Source organism: Anguilla anguilla, chromosome 1, assembly GCF_013347855.1.
Source record: "Anguilla anguilla isolate fAngAng1 chromosome 1, fAngAng1.pri, whole genome shotgun sequence".
Lineage (NCBI taxonomy): Eukaryota > Metazoa > Chordata > Actinopteri > Anguilliformes > Anguillidae > Anguilla > Anguilla anguilla.
Genome location: NC_049201.1, coordinates 22,396,750 through 22,418,494, shown reverse-complemented (window position 1 = coordinate 22,418,494; position 21,745 = coordinate 22,396,750). Strand labels below are relative to the sequence as shown.

Genomic DNA, 21,745 nt, shown 5'->3' with positions numbered 1-21,745 from the left:
AGTTTTTCCTTGCCACTGTTACCTTAGGCTTGCTCCTGTGGGGGTTTAGGCAAGGGTTGTCTGTAAAGCGTATTGTGACAACTGCTGTAAAATACGCTATACAAATAAAATTTGATTGATTGATTGATTGATTTACACAGACCATGGTTCAGATTTGTATTATGCATTTTATTTATTCTTTATTTTAGCAGGATAAGACCACCAAGACTTAAATATTTTATAAGGGTGACCTGACATAAAACACATTACAAGTTACACACTCAACAATCAAAATGATGGCAAATAAATATGGATTATTCAGATGTGCAAACAGGAAAATTAACATGAGCAGAAGGAATTGGGTGAAAAGCAAAAGGCTCAGTTCCAGAAGACAGTGAAACTTTAGGCTTAATAATTCCTGGTGACCCTATACTGATGGTTAAAGATAGGACCCACAGATATAAAATGTTTGTTAAAAAGATTGACAAAATCAACCAGCCAGTAACAAATAAGGTTGATATTGCTCTATCCTGGGTCCTGTATTATTTTGTATTTATATTAATAACCTTTCGCATGTTTTAACCAACTCTGATTGTAATATCCATTTATATGCTGATGATACGATTCTTTATTGCTGTGCCACCACCCTTGTTCAAGCTTTCCAAATACTTCAGAATGCTTTTAATTATATTCAGTCTGCACTTTTGGATCTGCAGCTGGTTCTTAATGCAGACAAAACTAAATGTCTAGCGATTTCAAGGACTCACTCCCGATCCTTGGATGAATTGAATATCATCACTGTTGATGGCAAGTGTATTGAAAGAGTTTCTTGCTATAAATATCTTGGAATCTGGCTTGATGATAAGCTTAGTTTTAAATTGCATATCGATAAATTAATTAAGAAACTGAGAACAAAGTTGGGGTTTTATTTTAGGAATAAATCTTGTTTTAGTTACAAGATTAAGAGGAGACTCATCACTTTTTAAAAAAACTGTTTTAGATTATGGAGATGTACTTTATATGCATGTTTCCTCTTCTGCTTTACATGCCTTGGATATGGTTTACCATAATACTTTATGTTCCATTACAGGTGCAAAATTTTTAACCCATCATTGTCTCCTATATGAATGGTCTGGGTTAACTTTACATCTGCGCAGATTGACCCACTGATACATATTCATCTATAAAACAATAATTGGTCTACTCCCTACCTCAGCTGTCTGCTAATTAGAAATTAACATAGTTATCACCTCCGCTCTAGGGACGTGATACTCTTTAAAGTCCCTCATCCCTCTACTGAATAAGGTAAGATGGGTTTCAGATATTTTGCACCTTACAGCTGGAACAATCTGCAAAATAATTTCAAACTTGACAAAATAATTTCAGTTGTTGATTTTAAACATGAAATTCATGATTCTGTGACAAAAGCATGCTCCTGCTTTTAACCTCTTCTCTACTTTTAATTATTGTTACACCTCTGTCTCATTCCGCATTTGATGTTTGTACATTTTGTTAGGTGTAAGTCTTGTTGGGTAACTTTGTGTTTCATGCCAGGTCCCCCTTGCAAATGAGATTTCAATCTCAATGGGGTTTTCCTGGTTAAATAATGGTTAAATAAAAATAAAATTACAGCAGGGATTAAAATGAGGAGCATACTTAAGTCATTTTCAGGAATCATTTGCTTAAAATCAACTATTGGAAATAGCATTAGCTTCGCTATAGTTACATTGAAGAAGAGAAACATAAATGTTTAGAAGAAATTGACATGTATCATAATAATTAAGATAAATAATAAAAGATAATAATTTTGGTGAAGGTGTATAAGCTCAAGAAATAGGTTTAAAATGAAGAACAGAGTGTTTAAAACAGCACTAATTAGTTAATTGAGTAGATTTTTTCATACGGGTAAATGAGAACAATTAATTTTAAGCAATTTAAAGCAGTGCTAAAAAGTACAGGTCGAACAATGGATAGATGTTGCACTCATTTTACTTTTGAGAAGCCACATAATGTTTTTCATTGTTATTTTTAGTGTACAATAATAATATTGGTTCATGGACAGTGGGTCACTTTGCAATATAACAATCGTATGAGTCAGATAATTTACATGCTGATAAATTGATACGTTCTGAGAACATCACGCATCGTGTTTATTTTTTACGAGTCTACAAGGCGCCTTTCGTTTCGCGAAGTCCCGCCTCTCCCTGCCCAGCACCATTGCGTCATCTCCACTGATTGTATTATTGGTTGCGATGGGATGAATGGCGTGATAAACTGCCAGTAAATGAGTGCAGTTGCCCTTCAGTCTCCACCCCTACGCGCTTCCTCATCTAGAGTGAACTAGAGCGGATCAAAACTTGTCGACTACACACAAACGGCTCGCGGGAGAAGTGGGGCAGCTCTTGACTTTGTGTATTTTTTCTGAAGCGGATTATCTTTTCAGCGTTACACAACTGGTAAACATTTCTTTGAACCTCCATTTTTGTAGCAGTTATCGCCTTTAGGTTGATTTAAAAACGAGTTTTAACATGATAAGCGTTAGAACAGAGTCAGCCGAGTGTCACACTCAGAGAGCACATTTTCATGTGGGCAGGCTTTAACGTCACTATTGTGTGTGTGACTGGGAAGCGTGTGTCATTAACAAAGGCTGAATTTCCTCTTGAAAATTCTGGCAAGTAAGCACTTTAGTTTTATACTTTATACATATCGCTGGGCACAGGACGCTTGTCTTTCTTAAGGGGTGGGTTTTGTGACGATGTTTGACCATATGATACCCGGTTTCTGACTTTGTTTTCCCTCCTTTTTTTGAAAGTCCCTTGCGAAGAAGACTGATCTAGTCAGAGCAGACAGAAAGAACGATGCCGCTTCTCCACAGAAAGCCGTTCGTCAGGCAGAAACCTCCCTTGGACCTGAAACCAGATGAAGAGGTTTTCCTCTGTAAAGTTACACACGAGATCTTCAGAACCTACGAGTAAGTTATAGCTTACACTATAACAACTTAACTGAGGTAGGCAACCAACTTGTAAAGCAACTAAGTTCACATTAGCGAGCACCCCAATGTCAGTTAACGTTAGCTAACTAGACTAACAGTTGGTGCACTGCTAGCTCGTTAGCAGAAGTAGCGTTAGTTAGCCAAGTAGCGAGCTAGTCTAATCAAACAGACTAACGACAGTCGTCATTCAATCTCTGGAATAAGCTTGAAGTTGTGGACGCGATAAAGTATAAATACAAGGAAGTGACAAACCTGACTAAGGTGAGCTAGCAAGCTTGTTAAGTATGTACCGTTGGCTACATTAACAGTAATCTAAAGGCAGTTAGCTAACTTCAATAGCTAATATAATATTTTACAATGTTCTGCGTGATGACAATACATTCAAAAAGTCATTTTGGTCAAAAAGCCAACGTTATAAGTTTTATTTTTATAGTTCGCTAGCTGTCTAGCTTTTCTAGTAATCTGCATGAGTCTGTCATTACAGTCAGAAGCATTATGAGCAGGTGTAACGTTAAGTTAAACAAACGTTAGCTAGTAGAAAGGCCCTTGCTAGGCTAGCAGTGTGAGCCAGCACTTCCGCGAGCAACACTGCCTTGACTTCTGTTTCACGATTTCTCTTGCCTTGTGTAAAATGTAGTAGCCGTCCTTCAAGAATTGTAACTTCTATTTGACAAAAAATGTAGGCTATTAAATTTTGCGGAGACAGTAGGTTTGTTGGTAAACAGAGACAGTATTTAAACTTGATTCACTTCAACGGCGGGTTGAGAAACGTGGTTTGGGGCTATTGTGAGTGAGTGTGTGGGAGCATTACTTGTTTTAGTCATACATGGGACTTCGTCTACTGTTTAATTTACAGTTCTCCGCCGTTTGTTACGCGTCTGCCATAGTTGGTCTCCAGTCGCAACAAACGACAACAGGGATGTTCAAAATGGGGTCGAAGGGGTTTAATGCCTGCTGACAGGACCAGCGCGCTTGACGTGTACATTTAGCTAGCAAATGTTGGATGTAAATAAATAGTTAGCTAGATACATCCAACACACCGGAGATTACTTATTGATGGGAACCCCAGTGTTCAATTAGTTCACAATGATAGCATGTCATTCTGTCTTTGTACAACTTACTAGACGTAAATGTCAAATTATAGTCAGCATGGGATATCACTTACTTATTGGAAGGAAAACAAATAAACTCTACACCCCCCATCTTTGTCAGTAGCATACAGGCGCCGACAGTACACAAGGCTGAAGTTACATTTCTAAATATGATTATTAGAAACAATGGTTTGTGCATCAGACGTGTGTTGTACACGCCTGCTTCGTCACAACGGAAGTTTACAGGGATTATTTACCCTCTTAAACCACATAATGTCAGAAATGGCTATGCATCCCATGAAGAATAAAGTCCTCTTTTCACACTGTGCTTATTGTACTATGTTGCAAACAATTACATACAAAGAGGTACCGAATTTTCCAATGGTCAAATTAAATGCTTGTGAATCAATACGCTCCTAATTATGTTTTTGAACACATGTTGAGGTTCTTTCATAAGAAAGTGTCCACGCTTTCATTATTTAGGAGGCTATTGAGTCCCCTCAATTTTTACTTTGATCAGTGCATTTTTAATTTCTTCTTATGTAATTTCTTGTAATATACTACAATGTGAATATGGGGCTGTGTATTACAGCCCTCTCTGATATGACATATGTACCAGAGCTCATATGATAAATTTAAATTCAGATTATTTGTGCTCTTGCTCCCCCTAAGACCATTTTAAGGCAGAGTTTTGCCTAAATTGTTCTTCCTGGCAGTGTTTGGTTTTTTTAATTGACTTCCTGTTTGTTAAAATCTATCCAGCCTGAGGTCTTGGTGAAACACTGGACAGGAGAGACAAAAGCAGTGGATGCCTTTCTCTGTTTCTTAAATGTGCTTTTGCACTGCTTTGCTGTTCTGCACTCTTGCAGAAACCCCTTTCCATTGCAGCAGTGTAAATTACAGGTAGAAATGTTCACAGACAGGCTGAAAATAAGAAATTAACTGTTCTGGTCTCATTGGACCAAAATAGACAAAAATTTGAAAAATCCTGAAAAACCTCTGGAGCTAGATTCTGCTTAGTCCATTCATAATCCAGCCCACAACAGATCTAGTTTGAACAACACAAGTTTTGTGCTATAGGTAGGTTAAGAAACAACAGCAGTCCTCGGGAACTGTATGCTCAAATTGGATCCTTTTATTCTTGGATAATAATGCACACCATGTTGCACGTAAGGGAAGCTGCCTCATTTGACCATGGTCATGTTTGATGTGTATTTATGCTTTCCATTGGATTGAAAATGAGATGTGATTATAATTTGAATCTCCTTAATTAAACAAATAAATGCCTTTTTTATGTTCCATTAAAAAAAAAAAAAAAAAAAAAACGTCTTCTTTAAGCCTGTATCATAGAAACCCCTCTTGGCCTACACAGCGTAGTTTTGGGATTTTTGGGTCTGCAATCCTGCTGAAGTTTATATTTTGCTTATGATGTCCCATGAAGTCATATAAACTGGGGCTTAAATGAAAACACTCAATTTTATTTTTTGTTAATAACAAAATTACCCAATGATTTCATGGTGATGTTCTTTGGTTGTACGAGTGTTGTTAATCTCACTTTGTCATGCACTAAACCCTTTCTGCAGCGAGTTCTTTGAGCGGACCATCCTGTGCAACAGCCTAGTATGGAGCTGCGCGGTGACGGGCAGGCCGGGTCTGACCTATCAGGAGGCGGTAGAGAGCGAGAGGCGGGCCCGGCAGAGCCTGCAAAGCTTCCCTTCGGTGCTGGTCCCACCCCTGCTGCACCTGGTCACCCTCACCCACCGCACCCGCCTGCACGAGATCTGCGACGACATCTACTCCTACGTGAAAGAGCGCTTCTTCGCGGGCGAGACGGTGGACGTAGTGGGACGCGCGGGAGTCAGGTGAGGCCGTGACACGTCTCCTTTCATCGCTCGGATCGCGGACCTTTCCCATTGACCAGGAACCAGGGCGGCATGAGCCTCAGCTGGCTGGCCTTGGTGTGGCATGGTGGCCTTTCCATTACCTTGTCCTCAACCAGAGCTGCAACATTATTATCTCACATAGAATTCAGGTGTCTTCTAGTGCTTGTTCTTGGCTGCACCCTTGTGCCATTGGCCCCATAAGTATCATAAATGACGCGCTAGAAGTCAATGCATGGGCCCAGTTGACCCAATGGTACTATTTGCTCAATGTAACATCACAACTTCTCGCATCACCAGCCGTAGCAGTATCATTAAAAAATGTTGCAAGTTAGTCAATATGTCTAATGTTACCTATTTAGCTAAGGTTACATGTTTATATTGTAATTAATAAATAATGTTGACAATACACCACACGATGGCGATGGCCGTTATTGCATACAGTAATTATCATTGGTATGTTGCCCAGACCTACTTGGTAGTTAGCTAGCTAGTTAACCATGTGCGTTCCACCAATGTGCGTTCCACCAAAGTCAGTGGGGGCCATTTTTAAAAGCCTTATCATTTTAAAAAAGTATAAATTGTATCACTTAACGAAGAGGAAGAGACCTAATAGGTGTGTGGAAGTTTAATTGCAAAGTTTGGTCCATTTAGGGTAAAACTGTAGGAGTTATGTCTGGAAGAAAGGGAATAATAATGGTTATTATTATTATTACAATTCATATGTGGTTAAAGTGCAGACTTAATCCTGCTCACATGATCAAATTTAACACATCTTAGCAATGTGAATTACAGTCTTTAACGGACAATAATTAACAGATGGTGACTGTACTGTCGTTTGACCTGCTTCTCCTCGCAAGCTCTCGAAACAAATTGGTGATTCTGCAGTCCATGTCCGCAAAGTCTGATGGCGCACTGCATACCACTGCTGATGCTTGGCGTTCTTCTGTAGCGCCTTTCCCGGTGCATTCTGCCGATTCGGATACAGCGGCACATCAGAGTAGTTGCAGTCCCAAATAATAGAACTGCAACAGAACTGCACATCAGCGCTGTTGCAGTCCCAAATAATAGAACTGCACGAGCACAAAGCTTGTATTTATGTTTTTCATGCCAACGCTGGTCAGATTTTTGTGGAGGCGGCCGTCTTGGAATTCTCTATGCAGGAAAAACTTGCTGCTTTTTATATGGCTGTGTATAAAAATAAACCAATATTGTGGTTTGTAAACTTAGTGTTGTCAACTGGGCCTTATTTTTCTTTTAAGCTGTTCTGTATAAATGTTTAAAGGGGAAGTGTGTTTTCCACCATGTGGCCACAGGACTTATACATATGAAAGTATAAAGCAGAGGAACAGTCCCATGACACACATACTTATTAACTTTGTGTTTGGAATCACTGACTAGAAAAGGCGGGGGAAAAAAAATTTGTTTCGTTTTGGTCGAGCAAGCATCAAAAGTTTTGGTGCATTATTAAAAGCCTAGGCAGATGGCCAATGAAAGAAGAGGGGCATTGAGAGCACCCGCCTGTTTTGACTGTGAAGTCACAGACTGAGAGGGAAATCCCTCTGATTATGGCGTACTGTGTTTCCTGGCCCTTGCTTAGCAAAGGTGGTGTTTAGCTACCTCCCCCATGGATGGCTTCATTGGTAAAGTGTACTTTTTAAAATTTTTGCCTGGGGGCGAAAACGGTCCACCCAACCACCTGACCGCGCAGACTAAAGCCAGCCAGGTAGAGCAGGTGAGAACAAAGACCCCCTTGGCGTGCGACCGAGTCGCCGTTCCGCTGTAGCACGCGCAGTGTTTTGGTTTTGACGTGAACGGGAGCCGAAAACGGGCCCACCGGCAGTTGAAAGAGCGACACCCAGGACTGGGCTGATATGACGGGGCGTGTCGAGCTCTCCCATGTTCCCACTGCTCCAGAACCCGTATCTAAGGAGGCTGGCTCTGTCCGGGTAGAGAAAATGAAACTGAGTCAACTCCTCAAGAAGTCCCCCCCCCCCCCCCTTTCCTCCCCACAGCATTCCCCTCTCACTCTGCTGCTCCCTGCATTGTTCTGCAGCAGGATCCGCACAGGCCAGAGAGGGCAAACCCTGCTGTTCTGAGATAACGGGAGCGAGGTTTGTGTGTGAGGGGTGGGGAGCGCCCCCCCTGCAACCGCACGCACTGATTGGCTGCTTTGCTCGAGGAGCCTTCCCAGACATCACATCATGGCTTGAGTGGGGCGAGTCAGACATGAGGCAACATGGATCCACAGCAGGGGAGAAGAAGGGGTCGGGGTGGGGGTGTGGTGGGGAGGCAGAGCAAGTTGGATGAGATGTGGTAGTGAAACTGGCTGTGCCTGGCTCTGGGCTCTACCCAGCATGCACTGCTCTCCCACAGTTGTTTCTCTGTCCTTCCCCCTGACAGGGCTTTTGAGGTCTGTGAACAGAGATCAGGCTAGCCTCTCTCAATGACGTCCTCCTCTCATCGCAGCGACGACGTGATCTTATCTTATATCCTTATATTTGTGGTGTGGAAGCAAAGGTTCAAGGGTGGCATTTGTGCCGTCGAGGTGTGCTTCACACTGACAAATGTGTTTCCTGGATCACATTTGGATGTTGCCTGCCTCTCTCAACTGGATTATGCTGAGACTGGCCTGGATTATAAATGGACTAGATTAGACTCCTGCAAAACAGGGTCAGCTGCAATGTCACACAAGTCATTTTCGCTATTTAAATCCATTCAAGCTTTGCAAAATTCTAGCCTTTGCACAACCGCAGCCGAATTTAAGATGCCATGGGCAAAATTCTTGCCGTAGTTTATTTTCATAATTAATACATTTCATTTTGAGGGTGTTGTAATGCAGTGAGAAATTCCGAGCTGCAGGATGCCAGTTGTTGCCACATTGGTGTTTATTGCGCGTGGCCATCTTCCACCTATGTTTATGGCATCATTTCCCCATTTAACTTGCGAGTGAAGTACCATTGACCACAATGCCTGCAATCTTTTCCTTTCATTTTTGCACTCGTTATTTGGGTTCCTGTGATTATCTTCAAATAAAAGGCCATCAAATTACTTTGGTGTGCTGTTCGGCGGGTTGACTGTTTTTGTAAACATTTCATTTATGTTAACTGTAAAATGTCTGCTTACCTTTTAATATACGCTTCTTGATTTCTCAAGCACCTATGCCGTTAATCTTGGATATTGGACTAAGGCATGAGATTCTTTGCTTTATTCTCATTATGCGTGTCCCATCTGGACTTCCGTCCTCTCAATTCTGTCCTCCTTCATTGCACATCTCAGCTGTTCATTACAGGACCCACCTCTCTGTTTTATTTTTTTTAACCATTTTATTCAGAGTTATAATGTTCTTCATATTGTGTCATGTCTGCTTCAATCAGCCTCGATGTCTGTTTTGTCTGTGTTGGAAACCTGTTAGAAAATTTGCAATCGCAGGAGTGCAAAAGCAAATGTTGTGATCAGAACCCCTGTGGAATTTCCTAAAGTTTTAATCATGCTAACAGGTCTGAACAGAGCGTGCTGTTCATTTCCACCTTGCCCATAGGGAGTTACAAACCTGTTCCAGTTTTGATTTTTAAATTTTTTTCCCCTGCATGGTCGTAGAATCGTGGTACTCTAGCTGCATGTTGAGCTTTGCAGTTAGCAACTCCTGTCGGTGGTCCCAAGCCTATAGTGCTGTAGAGTGGGGTAGTCATAACACTGCAGCCTGATGCTATAAAAGTAAAAATAAAACAGTCGGGTCCAATATTATGCACTGCAGGCCATTGTGGTTAATGGTGGATCTGCTGCGAGTCCACATTTGATCCATTGTGGTTTGTGGAAAGTTCGGTGCTGTTTGCTTTTTGTCTGTTTTCTGGTCTATGCATTGTCTATTCTGGTCTTTGTGGGCCTGCGGTAGTTTGCTTTGGCTCTGTTGTAGCCCCTATTTGGTTTGTTGTGGTTTGTGTGTGGCGCTGCTGTCTGCTTCTGTTTCATGGTTTTCTGTGGTCAGTGTGGGTTATGTGGATCTGTCTGGGTTATTAATGAGATACATATTGTGTTACTAAAGGTTACAGCATATAAGCATACTGCTCAGTGAATGACATTATCTTCAAATGGCCATCTATAAAATTATTTAATGGTTAATTATTTAATTAGAAGATGAATGCAAATAAGATTCAAATGTCCCCCATGCTCTGTTTTTTATACTGATAATACGTTTCTAACTTATGGTTGGGAAATTTAGAAAGAAGTAGCAGTGGTCACACTAGCCCATGGAATGGGCTTTGGAATGCAGAATATTTCATATTTCAAAGATAAAAATAACACTTTTGCCATAACAAAAAATATTTATCATTCATAATTTTATTGTGATACCTGTAACAGAAGCAGGATGAAATAAGGTAAAAAATTATGTTTTGGCATTTTGATTAAAACTAATTTTTTCCATACAGGCTAATAATATTTTTAAAAATCATAGGAACAGTTTCTTATTTAATTTACTAATTTTGAGCTAGCTACTGAATTTTCGACTCTTCTTTCAAATTAAGCACTTGCTCTTTGAATCTCGCAATGCTACTCGCGGCTGCGTAAATATTACGATCTATAAACAAAGCACGTCGGATTGAAATATGATTGGCTCAAAGAAACAGTATTTTGTTGTGTAATGTACTGTTTCCCCTGCGTTTTGGCTCTTTTATTGTTATTTTTTCCTGCGTAAAAAATAATACTGCGTTAACGCAACCACTCAGTAGTCTATAGATTTTTAATGGAAATAGATTGTGCCAATGATTAATCAACAGTTATGGACTATCCTCGGCTCAGAAATATGTTTGAATCCTGGGTGGTTGCTGGAGAGTGTTTCTGTTTGGTATTTACACTTTTGTGGAGGACAGCATGTGCAGTGTGATGAGCGTACAGTGCGTTCAGTACATACAGTGTGTTTAGTCATGCTCAGTGAGGCCCTCCTGCTTTGTCGGTCACATGGCAGACTGCAGCTGGCTCCGCCCCCCCCCGCATGACCGGATTACACTAATCTAGGAGGCCCGATCGTGGCGTGCCATTATCCTCCCTCAGCGCATGCTCCCGCTATACAGACTGACAGCGCTCCGCTTTGTCGTGGGGGCAGAGCTAATGTGGAGCTCTCATGTGAACTGTGTGCGCGCAAGCGAGCGCCTTTTTGAACACGCGTGATGTCAGTCTGTGCTGGAGAGAGGTTCCGCGCGGGGCTGAGAGGGGTTCCGCGCGGGGCTGAGAGAGGTTCCACGCAGGGCTGGAGAGAGGTTCCACACGGGGCTGAGAGAGGTTCCACGCGGGGCTGAGAGAGGTTCCACGCGGGGCTGAGAGAGGTTCCACGCGGGGCTGAGAGAGGTTCCACGCGGGGCTGAGAGGTTCCACGCGGGGCTGAGAGGGGTTCCACGCGGGGCTGAGAGAGGTTCCACGCGGGGCTGAGAGAGGTTCCACGCGGGGCTGAGAGGGGTTCCACGCAGGGCTGAGAGAGGTTCCGCGCGGGGCTGAGAGAGGTTCCACGCAGGGCTGGAGAGAGGTTCCACACGGGGCTGAGAGAGGTTCCACACGGGGCTGAGAGAGGTTCCACGCGGGGCTGAGAGAGGTTCCACGCGGGGCTGAGAGAGGTTCCACGCGGGGCTGAGAGGTTCCACGCGGGGCTGAGAGAGGTTCCACGCGGGGCTGAGAGAGGTTCCACGCGGGGCTGAGAGGTTCCACGCGGGGCTGAGAGGGGTTCCACGCGGGGCTGAGAGAGGTTCCACGCGGGGCTGAGAGAGGTTCCACGCGGGGCTGAGAGGGGTTCCACGCAGGGCTGAGAGAGGTTCCACGCGGGGCTGAGAGAGGTTCCACGCGGGGCTGAGAGAGGTTCCACGCGGGGCTGAGAGGTTCCACGCGGGGCTGAGAGGGGTTCCACGGGGGGCTGAGAGGGGTTCCACGCGGGGCTGAGAGAGGTTCCACGCAGGGCTGGAGAGGGGTTCCACACGGGGCTGAGAGAGGTTCTACGCGGGGCCGAACGTGGCCCGGCGTAAGGCGGTTTTCCGGGAAATGGCTCTCGCCTCACTTCAGCGTGAGGCTTTTGACGTTTGGCGCTCTTTGTTCGGAGCCTGGAAGAATGCGCTGCTCACAGCGGCGCGCCGCTGCACGTGGCCTGCTGCTGGCCGGAGCCCGTTCCAGCCTCGCCGCAGTTATTTTTAGCACAATACCGTCACACCAGCTGCAAACCAGCGACTTGATTTTTGCACACAGGTCCAATTCATGCGAATGTGTCCCGCTGACCCTTTGTGTTTATAAGTGATGCTTATAAATGTTGTGTGTTGAGTTGTGTGTGCTCGAGGGGCGTGTAACGAGTTATTTGTGCGGTGTGCGTGTTGAGCTGTGCGTGTGCATGTTGAGCTGTCTGTGTGTTGAGCTGTGCGCGCGCACGTTGAGCTCTGTCCGTGTTGAGCTGTGCTCGTGCTGTGTTGAGCTGTGCATGTATTGAGCCGCGCACACGCGTACTGTGAGTGTAACAACCTCTCTCTGTGCGGCAGGCAGCTGTGTCGGATCCTGGAGGTGCAGTCCCCCCACTCCAACGGCGCACTGAACGGCCATGTCAAGCACCACATGGAGGGGGATGCCATCGTCATCAGCGACAGCGACGAGGAGGGCAGTTCCAACTCCGTCAAGTCCCCCATGCCACCGCTCAATGGGTTAGTAGCCTACAGTCACCTTTAGGCCTGCAAAATCCATCCAATCACAGTGTCCACAGTGTCTAATATTCCGGGGTTAACCCAAATGTTCTGTTATTCTTTAGCGTTTTAAAAGAGTTTGTGCCTTCTGCGGGTAAGAAAGCACCGCAGCAGCATACATTTAGCGTTCACATTTGCACGGGTCAGGAGCATCTGTGGCAGTTATAGTTCATGGTGCATGTAAACTGCTTATTCAAAATCAGACTGTAAGCAGAATAAGGACTGTTATCCAGAATACCGTGTTCATGTACATCAAGTAGTCTGTGTCAGTTGGTTTCCATCCGTTTGTTTTCTCATGTTTTGATCATTTTTTTGGTTTGCTTTGAAACACAGGAAGAAGAAAGCCAGTATCAGCCCATCAGTGTTCAAGTACAAAGTACTTCCTCTCAAAATGGATGGCTGTGAGCCTTTCACTGCCAAGGCCGCTCAGATCAGGTAAGAGCACGCTTCATTGCACAGCTGCACTCGTCCAACTGGCACAAACCTATCTGACTCACAACGCAGCCACAGCATTCTATACTAATAGATTATTTGGCCGCCTTCTTGATAGAAATTTGCCAGCCTGACATTGCGTTTGGTCTTCTGATCAAGTTGTGTAAAAAAAAAATAAAAGAAATCTCCTCCAAGCTGTAGATTTGCGCTTTAGTGTTACATTAGATGTAGCAAATCATGTGTCTAATCATTTTGTTTTTAATTGTTGCCCACTGATTGGCATCTTCCCCAGCATCATATCTCTTATAGCCCACATATGAGCACATTTATAGAATTACTGCTTACAGTTTGTATGTCTGTTATGTGGCGCATATAAAGGAAGAACTGATCGATTGAGCTTGATTCAGGAACGTTTTTATTCAGTACATGCTTGGCTACAGGTTTTCGGGTGAATTTACAGCTTGTGTCTCTAATTCCCTCTAACCATTTCTCTCCTCCTTGGTCCTTCTGCAGTCGGAAAAAGAGTGTCTTCTCACGAGACCGGCTTAAACTACTGCTCAAACAGCACTGTGAACCCCAGAACGGAGCCATCAGACTCAAGGTCCTACCAAAACCAAGCCGGTTCTTAATTTTAGTTCTTTATAAAAGTTTTATGGGCACTGAAGGAATTTTCAGATGGGCTGAGTTGAGCTTTATGACCGGCATCTGCTCCGTTGTGATCTTTTCCTGAACAAAGAAAAATCCATTCCAGAAAATATGTTATTTCCAGTGCTTGACTGTCCACAACTCGAACAGAACATTTAAGAAGAATATAGTATATGTTCTTATAAAGCTGTAGGCTCAGTTGCAATGAAATCTACCTGGAAAAAGACTGTGAAATAGTGCTTATTTGGATTTCCACAGTTGCTAGATTGGCAGCTTGCTCGGCCTCCAACATGTTTTCTAGTCTAGATTAACCACATTTTTCAGATTCGTATTCAGTTACGTTCACTTGTGCATATCCTGTACAAAGCTACGCAGTAATAAATAGAAATCTTTAGTCCTGTTTGTTTTAGAGATATATTTTATAACTCACAGCACTGACAGAAAACATTAAGATTTTGTGGGTGTGTTGTGTAGCAAAGAGGAAATTTCATTGTTGGCTCATTTCAGGCACATTTTCCATTAAACAGGGCTAATTTTTGATTGGTTGCCTTGTTTTCTTAAAGAAATAATTTTTGATTGTTTGGTTTTTGCCAACATGTTCCTTTTATTCATCGATCTACAGTTGAATTAGGTCAGCAGTTTTACCTCAAATAAGTAAAACATTTTAATAAAATGTATGTATTTGCTTTGAGAGGGGGCGCTCAAACGGCTATAATTTATTTGGTAATGACTTCAAACGCAGCCTCTAACCACCTCTAGTAGGGATCTGTAGGATTGCTTTTTTGTCTACTCTTTGTGGTGATGCATTGAGCTCATGTGAAACTCCATTGTTTGTAACTGTTTTGCCTGTAGGCTGCAACAATTGCCAAGTACAAGCTGGCAGAACACAGTTTCTCCCACTTTTTCCCCGATGAGCCACCTGTCTTCCCCTTCAGTCCACCGGGCAAGGGGCGTGGCCGTCCCCCGAACGGCTCGTCTCCTGAGGGAGTGAGTGTTTTTTTTTCTTTCTTTTTTCTTCTTAATTCTACTGTGGTATGAATGTACTGATGTGATACATCTGTTTTGCTGGCACCAGGTTGAAAAAATGACCAAACAAATAATACTTGTATAGTTTGAATTTCTATTGTACAGTTTGTGAGCCTTTCATTAAACGCTTTAGCATGAAGACATTGTAGCGGACTGCATGAGCAATGTGGGAAAAGCAAGATAATTTGGATAAACCTCGTCTCACGTATCCGTTTTAGCCGAAATTATTTTTCAATTTCCGTTTTCTTAGTCTGCCGGTTAAGTGAAACTTAACTTTTTGTCAGGCCAGTGAACGTTGTTTCATTCAAGAAAATGTTTTTGAAATCATGTTCATTAGTAGGCTGAAACTCAATACCGGTTGTTCAATGTTTGAAAAAGACCACACAGGTTCCATGGTATGGCCATTGCCTGAAGTGCAGGCAGTTTTGGCCGCTTAAACCTATAAGTTATCAAACTAATCTCTTTCATAGTTGGCTAGCTATCCGAAGTTTAGCTAGTATGATTGTATATACTCACCCCAAAATTTGCCTGCTATTTCGTATTTGTTGGTAAGCCACCCGGCGTGGTTATTAGGTCATTCTTGCCACAAGCGAAGTAAAATAGTTGCAGAAGTGTTAAATTTGTACTTGACTAGCCACTATATTTTAACTGACACTCAGAACCGCAAATTAGCTAACCTAAAGCTAATTAAAAAGATTGCTTTTGTTAGCAAACCGATACGAAACTTGTCTGATGTAGTGTCGCTTGGCTACAAGGCCTTGACTAACGTTTTTGGAAGGTTACAATTTGAATTAAAATAACATTCAGTCTAGTACGTTTCCTATGCCTTTGGTCAAGATCGTCAGTGCCTTCGATTTCAGAAACGTTACTAGGAACTTAAATTAGCTACTTTGCGCGTTACCCAATTAGCGCGCGTGTTTGTATTCACTGTAAAGTTGCAGAAAGATACGCATACGTTGTTGCTACGGTTTTCCGATGGTAAACACCAGTATGTTCGTACGTCGCGCTTTTGAATGTAAGATTTGAACGCAGCCAGTACAAATACAATACATATCTTATAGAATGCAATCGCGCGTTTGACATTAAATATTCTACTGACATTGGACTGAATATTTTGTTGGTAATTCTAGTCATGCTGGAATTGTACAGTAAGGGTAAGTCAAAATATGTCACAATTAGTCCATCACGTTTGCTTGGATGTTTGTGCTAGCAGGTGGGGAAAACCCCCTGTTCTTCGCGCATTGTCCGCTTACTTTTACGCATCACTACGCGCAGACAAGTTAAGAGCAGTTGGACCGTCGTGTCGACTTTAGGTCACTCAACCGCGAATGTGAAATGTGCAAAGGTTAAGGTTTGTCTGTAGTAGCGAGTTCAGTTTGTGTTACAACACCGCAACAATAACTATTCCCAAACAATGCCAGTAGTATGTGAATGTTTCACATGCAGACTAATAATATCAATAAAAATGATTATTTTATGCCTCAGGATTGTCACCTGTGGCATGTTGTTCCCGAACCGTTGTATTACTCTGCTGCCCTCCAGACTTGGCTAGAGTATACAAGGCTGAATGTGCTTGGTTTCCTGCAGATGAGCTTCACCTCAGAGGGAGAGAGTGTGATGCGTGCAGCTGAGGAGAAGCTGAGACTCATGCAGCAGAAAGAGGAAATGATGACCATGGGTGAGTCTAGTCATGCCATTGGGGCAGGGAGATGAGTGTGTCAATATACTGAAACTAGCACGCTTCAACTACATTCCATTTCAGTTCAGTCAGTCCTGGGAATTGAAATTCTTTCGTTTAAATTCTGCTTATTTACCAGAATTACTGAATTGAAATGCAATTGATCTGTCAACATGGCCGGATGTGCACAAAATGGATCAAGGTATCTTAGAGTGAATTCATTAGTTCCTACCTTATATGTCCCATCACACATAATATACATTTAATATACTTCATACATCTGACCAGACACTTTCCCTGGAGACTTTTTCAGTTTTTATCTCAATTCCAATAACAAGGTTATTTTGATGATTAATTATAATTGCATGGGAAAGTGCAGATTAACCTTTTCAAAGATACATTTTCTGCCCTGTTGGCCCTAAATGTGCCCCCCTTGTCTTATCTTTGGCCATATGTCCCTGTTCGCCATACTTGTAGTAGGCCGCATGCTTACATTGCTGCGTGTACCGTACAGTTAGTGGATGGTTGTAGTGAGCTGTAGGGTTTGTGTCGGGCTCGTGCAGCACTGGAAAAAGCCAGGCTGAAGAAGGAGAGAGAGGATGCTTGGGAGGCCCGGAAGAAGGAGAAGGAAGACAGAGAGAGGAAGCGGGAGGAGCTGAAGAGGCTGCTGGAGGAGGAGAAGCAGAAGCGGAGAGAAGAGAAGGAGAGAATGAAGGTGGAGAAAGAGAAGGTAATAAGCTGGACGCCAGGCTGTGGTGTGAGGTGTTGGTGTAACGGTGTAGCGGGGTGAAATGGGGGATGACGCAGGCTCAGTATCCGGGGTGGTAGCTCTAGCTGTAGATGTTTTGGGTATTGTGTTATTGTATGAAGGGGAGTGAACACTGGCCTGGGCTTCTTCTCCGCAGGAGCGAGAGAAGCTGCGGGAGGAGAAGAAGAAATACGCGGAGCGGCTGAAGCTGTGGAGTAAACCCAGAGAGGACATGGAGTGTGAGGACCTTAAGGTACGGCCGTACGCACGGGCTGTGTGTGTGTGGGTGTGTGTGTGTGTACTTGTATTTAATAGTATGCTGGCGCGTGCGCGTCTTGGACTCGAGTCAAATTCGAGGACATGATTAGCGTGACTGCTCCCTTATGTGGCCAATGTTTGATTCCTAACCATGCCAAGAATGCAATATTTTCATCAAATGAGCATCTCACCCCACTTAGCAGTAGTACTTGACTTAGACTTGAGGTTAATGACTTGACTATGTGAGAGAAGGAGCACAAGCGAGCTGGTGTGCAGTGAGCAATGTCTGTTTGAGTTGCAACCCCGTTACAAGTATCTGTTTTGTGTTGCATTAATGTGTGTGTGAGATAAAATGCTAGCAGAATGCTAGCGATTAAAGGCTTGCATACGTTTGTGTGCAGGAGCTGCCGGCAGCCCTTCCTGTAAAGACACGCCTGCCCCCGGAGCTGTTTGGAGATGCCCTCATGGTGCTGGAGTTCCTGCAGGCCTTCGGAGAGCTTTTTGACTTGAAGGACGAGTTCCCAGAGGGCATCACTCTAGGTGGGGAAACTTAACAGAAATAGGCCGGGTTTTTTGATGCCTTCCCCTGATTTTTCTCCCTGGGTGGATTGCCTAATCGTGTTCGTCAGCACTCATTGCTGTAGCCTCTGCTATTGATTCGGGAGAGCGCTGACAAGAATGTGCTCTTCTCCGAAGCGTGTGACGTCAGCTTCCACTTCATTTCGCAATGCCGTTCACAAGTCAGGCTCATGGACGTGAGTTTGAAGAATATGCTTCAGCTGCAGTACTCGCATTCAAGAGTCCACAGTCTGTGCCAAAGGCCCACTCATCCCGTGTGCACTTATAGCGAGGGGAGGGGATGAGCTAACTGGCTGCATTTGCGAGGTGCTTTGCTATGAAGCGACACTGTAAAGTGCATAACAATCTTTTTTGTGTATTATGAGTAAAAATATTTTGCCTTTTCTGAAACTGTGGTGGGCCAAATGAAATTGTTGCAGGCCGCCGCAGTTTAGTTAATTAATGGGAAACACTGCAGTGAATGCAGTGTCACTGTGTCCAACTGCAACCGTGCACAGCCCCCTGGGGCTGCTGGCCACAGCTGCGACGAGCACGGTCCCGATTTAATAACCGAACGTGGGATTCGAAAGTCTCAATTCACCCCGTGGTTTCTTGTAAAAAACCTGGGCTGTGCAGCAAACACGACCAGGCTGGTGTGGTCTTGTAAGGGGCTGGCCTCTGGGCTGATAAGGCAGACCTGGAGGAAATTAAAGGAAGTTTTTGCACAGTAATACTCAGTGATTATCTGTGTTTGTGCCACAGAGGTCCTGGAGGAGGCGCTGGTGGGCTCTGACCCTGAAGGGCCGCTGTGCGAGCTGCTGTTCTTCTTCCTGTCCGCCATCTTCCAGGCCCTGGCCGAAGAGGAGGAGGAGGTGGCCCGGGACCAGGTGGCTGAGGCCGACACCAAAGGTCAGAGGGCACGCTTATACGCACGCGCGCGCACACACACACACACGCATACTCAAACACAAATATTCGCCTTAGGAGCTGCTGTAATAGCTCTGGACCAGATAATTCTACTGCACAGTCAGATTGTAAACGGTATTGGTATTGTTTGAACCGATGACAAAAAATGATGAGGTTCAGACTTCAAGAAAAGGTTCTTAAAAAAGAATTTCAATATGCTTTTTATTGTACAGCAGGGGAAGAAATAGCTCACAAACGTGAAGCTTTTGTGGCTGAAATGTCTGTGAACTATTTCTTCCCCTGCTGCACAATAAAAAGCGTATTGAAATTGCAAAAAGATTCTTTTTTTAAGAACCTTTTTTCGGAGTCCGAACCTCATCTTTTTGTTGTCACTTGAGAACTGAACGCAGCGTGCCAACTAAATCCTTTTCAAGCTTGACAAACCGGCAGAGCGCGATGGTTCAGTCTATTATTGCTTGTACTGCCTCATATATCAGACTGTAAAACAGAATGGTCAAAAGCCCATGGTCATGTACAATGCTTGTTAACACTGCGTGTTCGGTGGCAGGCTTGTATCAATCATCCAGCTGTTGTAAATGAATCACCTTAATTCATTATTAAATCGAGCTGTTTTTTGCGCTATTCAGGCCAATTAAGGGACGGACTGTCGACGGTTCATGTTTGTTCCGAAGTATGTAAAAGTGTCAGTGATAAAGTATTGTTTACCGGTAGCACAATATTGTTTCTCAGCAGAGATGATATGTAAGTAGAGAAAGAAACGGACTCTGAAAATTAAGATTGTATTGGATTTAATATCTTAAACTGGACCTTGTCAGTAAAAAATTAAAAATGTGTACTATATTTGTGTCATTCTGCTAATCCAATTTACTCTCTTGAAATGCGTAATTTCTCTCGGCTAGAAATAGCTGTACAAAATAAGTATTGTATCTTACTGAACCTGTGTTTAGTAGTTGTCTATGACCATGAAATGCACTTTTTGTACGTCGCTTTGGATAAAAGCGTCTGCCAAATAAATGGAATGTAATGTAATGGTATTTGTAACCGCAGCCCTGATGTCGCCGTGCGTGTTGGCTCTGTGGTAATGCACGCGTGTAACACAGCTGTTGAGTGAACGCGGCCGCCCGCCGTCCTGTGCTTGCAGATCTGAGCGAGGCCCTGGACGAGGACGCCGACCCCACGCAGTCGGCCATCAGCGCCGTGGCGTCCCTGGCGGCGGCCTGGCCTCAGCTCTACCAGGGTGAGAGGAAGGCCCCGCCCCCTCAGAGCCCGCCCGCCCGGCCCGCCGACACGCGCCTTAGCGTGCGATCACCTGAAAGCAGTAAAACCTGTTTGTGCTGGATCCGAGCCCGCATAGCTCAGCGTTTATATAGAGAGCGGTCTGCGTTACGCTCTCTGCATGTTGCGCTTGTGGAAGCGTTCGATTTTAGTGCGCAGTTCAGTCGGGCCGTAATTCCTGCATAGCCAGCACAAATCGGACAAAAATGAAATTACCTTTTTTTACCTCTCATTATATGTCTTGGCCCTTTGAGCAATTGGCACTACAGTCTCCATATATTTAGCTTCTATTTTAAATTGTGCTTGTGTTGCCTTACAGTAAGTAGGGCAATTGAGACTACAAAGATGACTACTTCTTGTGTTCCATCATGCAAATGTGTGTTGCGGTGTGGTAGGGAATCCTAAACATAAGTGCTAGTGCTTCCAACCAGACTAGGACAACTCAACATGTGCATAACATCCCTAAAATGTATTGTGCTTCAAATTAAACTGCGATCTTGGGGACAAATTCTGTATTGTTCACCCCAAGTTGAAACTCTTACTTTTGTAATTGACCTTTAAACTGTAGCCTAGCTATGCTAGTACACATGTAGGATAAGCTTCATAGGCCTTATTATATGTAGTCTTATGGTACGTGCATGGCTTTAAATGTGCGGCTGCAGTACCAGGCTATGTATAGTATTATTATAAGCATGTGTATGCCTTTAAGGCGCTCTATATACGATACACATCAGCGTAAATGTCAAGGCAGCTCAGAGCAGCTGAGGCGAGCGTAAGAATGCCATCAGCGGCGCTCCTATCTGCTGGGGGGGTCTCGATCTCCCGCTGACTCCTCGCTCCCTCCCCTCCCCTCCCCAGGCTGCAGCCTGAAGCAGCTGGACCTGGACAGCTGCACGCTGTCGGAGATCCTCCGGCTCCACATCCTGTCCTCCGGCGCCGACTGCAGCTCGGCCAACGCCAAGTTCCGCTACCAGAAGCAGGGCGGCTTCGGCGCCACGGACGACGCCTGCGTGGAGCTGCGGCTGAGCAGCCCGGGCCTGCTGAAGAGGCTGTCCTGCACCGCCGTGTACGACCTGCTGCCCGGTGAGTCCTCCCTTTATTATTACAGGCATTCAGCAGATGCTCTTATCCAGAGCGACTTACACATCTTTTTACATAGCATTTTGCAATAAGAGCGACTTGCACATCTTTTTACGTAGCATTTTACATTGTATCCATTTATACAGCAGGATGTATACTGAAGCAATGCAGGTTGAGTACCTTGCAACGGTACAACGGTAGTGTCCTACCCAGGAAAGGAATCTATGACCTTTCGGTTACTAGCCCAGTTCCTTATCCACTATGCTACACTGCCGCCCTTTATACAGGGCGCTCGGGGGCGTGGCCAGAGGCATACTGCTCCTCTCCACATGCGTATACTCAAGCACTGTGTTTCTCCAGGGTGATTCTGACTACTATCTGCCTTCATCTGCTCAGTAGTATAGGTTTGTGCTGATGGTTACTGAGAAGTTCCATCCCTTGGAAAGCCTGATCGTGCAAACACCAT

General features: G+C 44.1%; 1 protein-coding gene across 3 annotated transcripts in view; it reads left to right on the top strand.

The window, feature by feature from the left end:
- The first annotated feature begins 2,325 nt into the window (after nt 1-2,325).
- The window catches only part of baz1a (bromodomain adjacent to zinc finger domain, 1A), a 31,730-nt gene continuing 12,310 nt past the window's right edge, over nt 2,326-21,745 (top strand). For 2 of the 3 annotated variants that reach the window (XM_035419444.1, XM_035419434.1), the window contains exons 1-14: nt 2,326-2,435; nt 2,792-2,950; nt 5,646-5,924; nt 12,455-12,613; nt 12,986-13,087; nt 13,598-13,685; nt 14,582-14,716; nt 16,343-16,433; nt 16,997-17,163; nt 17,339-17,434; nt 17,841-17,979; nt 18,760-18,906; nt 20,066-20,161; nt 21,058-21,282. In XM_035419444.1, the coding sequence (XP_035275335.1) occupies nt 2,838-2,950; nt 5,646-5,924; nt 12,455-12,613; nt 12,986-13,087; nt 13,598-13,685; nt 14,582-14,716; nt 16,343-16,433; nt 16,997-17,163; nt 17,339-17,434; nt 17,841-17,979; nt 18,760-18,906; nt 20,066-20,161; nt 21,058-21,282 (1,837 nt within the window). In that variant the 5' untranslated portion in view covers nt 2,326-2,435; nt 2,792-2,837. Of the gene's footprint in view, nt 2,436-2,479; nt 2,655-2,791; nt 2,951-5,645; nt 5,925-12,454; nt 12,614-12,985; nt 13,088-13,597; nt 13,686-14,581; nt 14,717-16,342; nt 16,434-16,996; nt 17,164-17,338; nt 17,435-17,840; nt 17,980-18,759; nt 18,907-20,065; nt 20,162-21,057; nt 21,283-21,745 lie in introns of those variants that run through there. The other variant, XM_035419442.1, reaches the window with a different exon arrangement.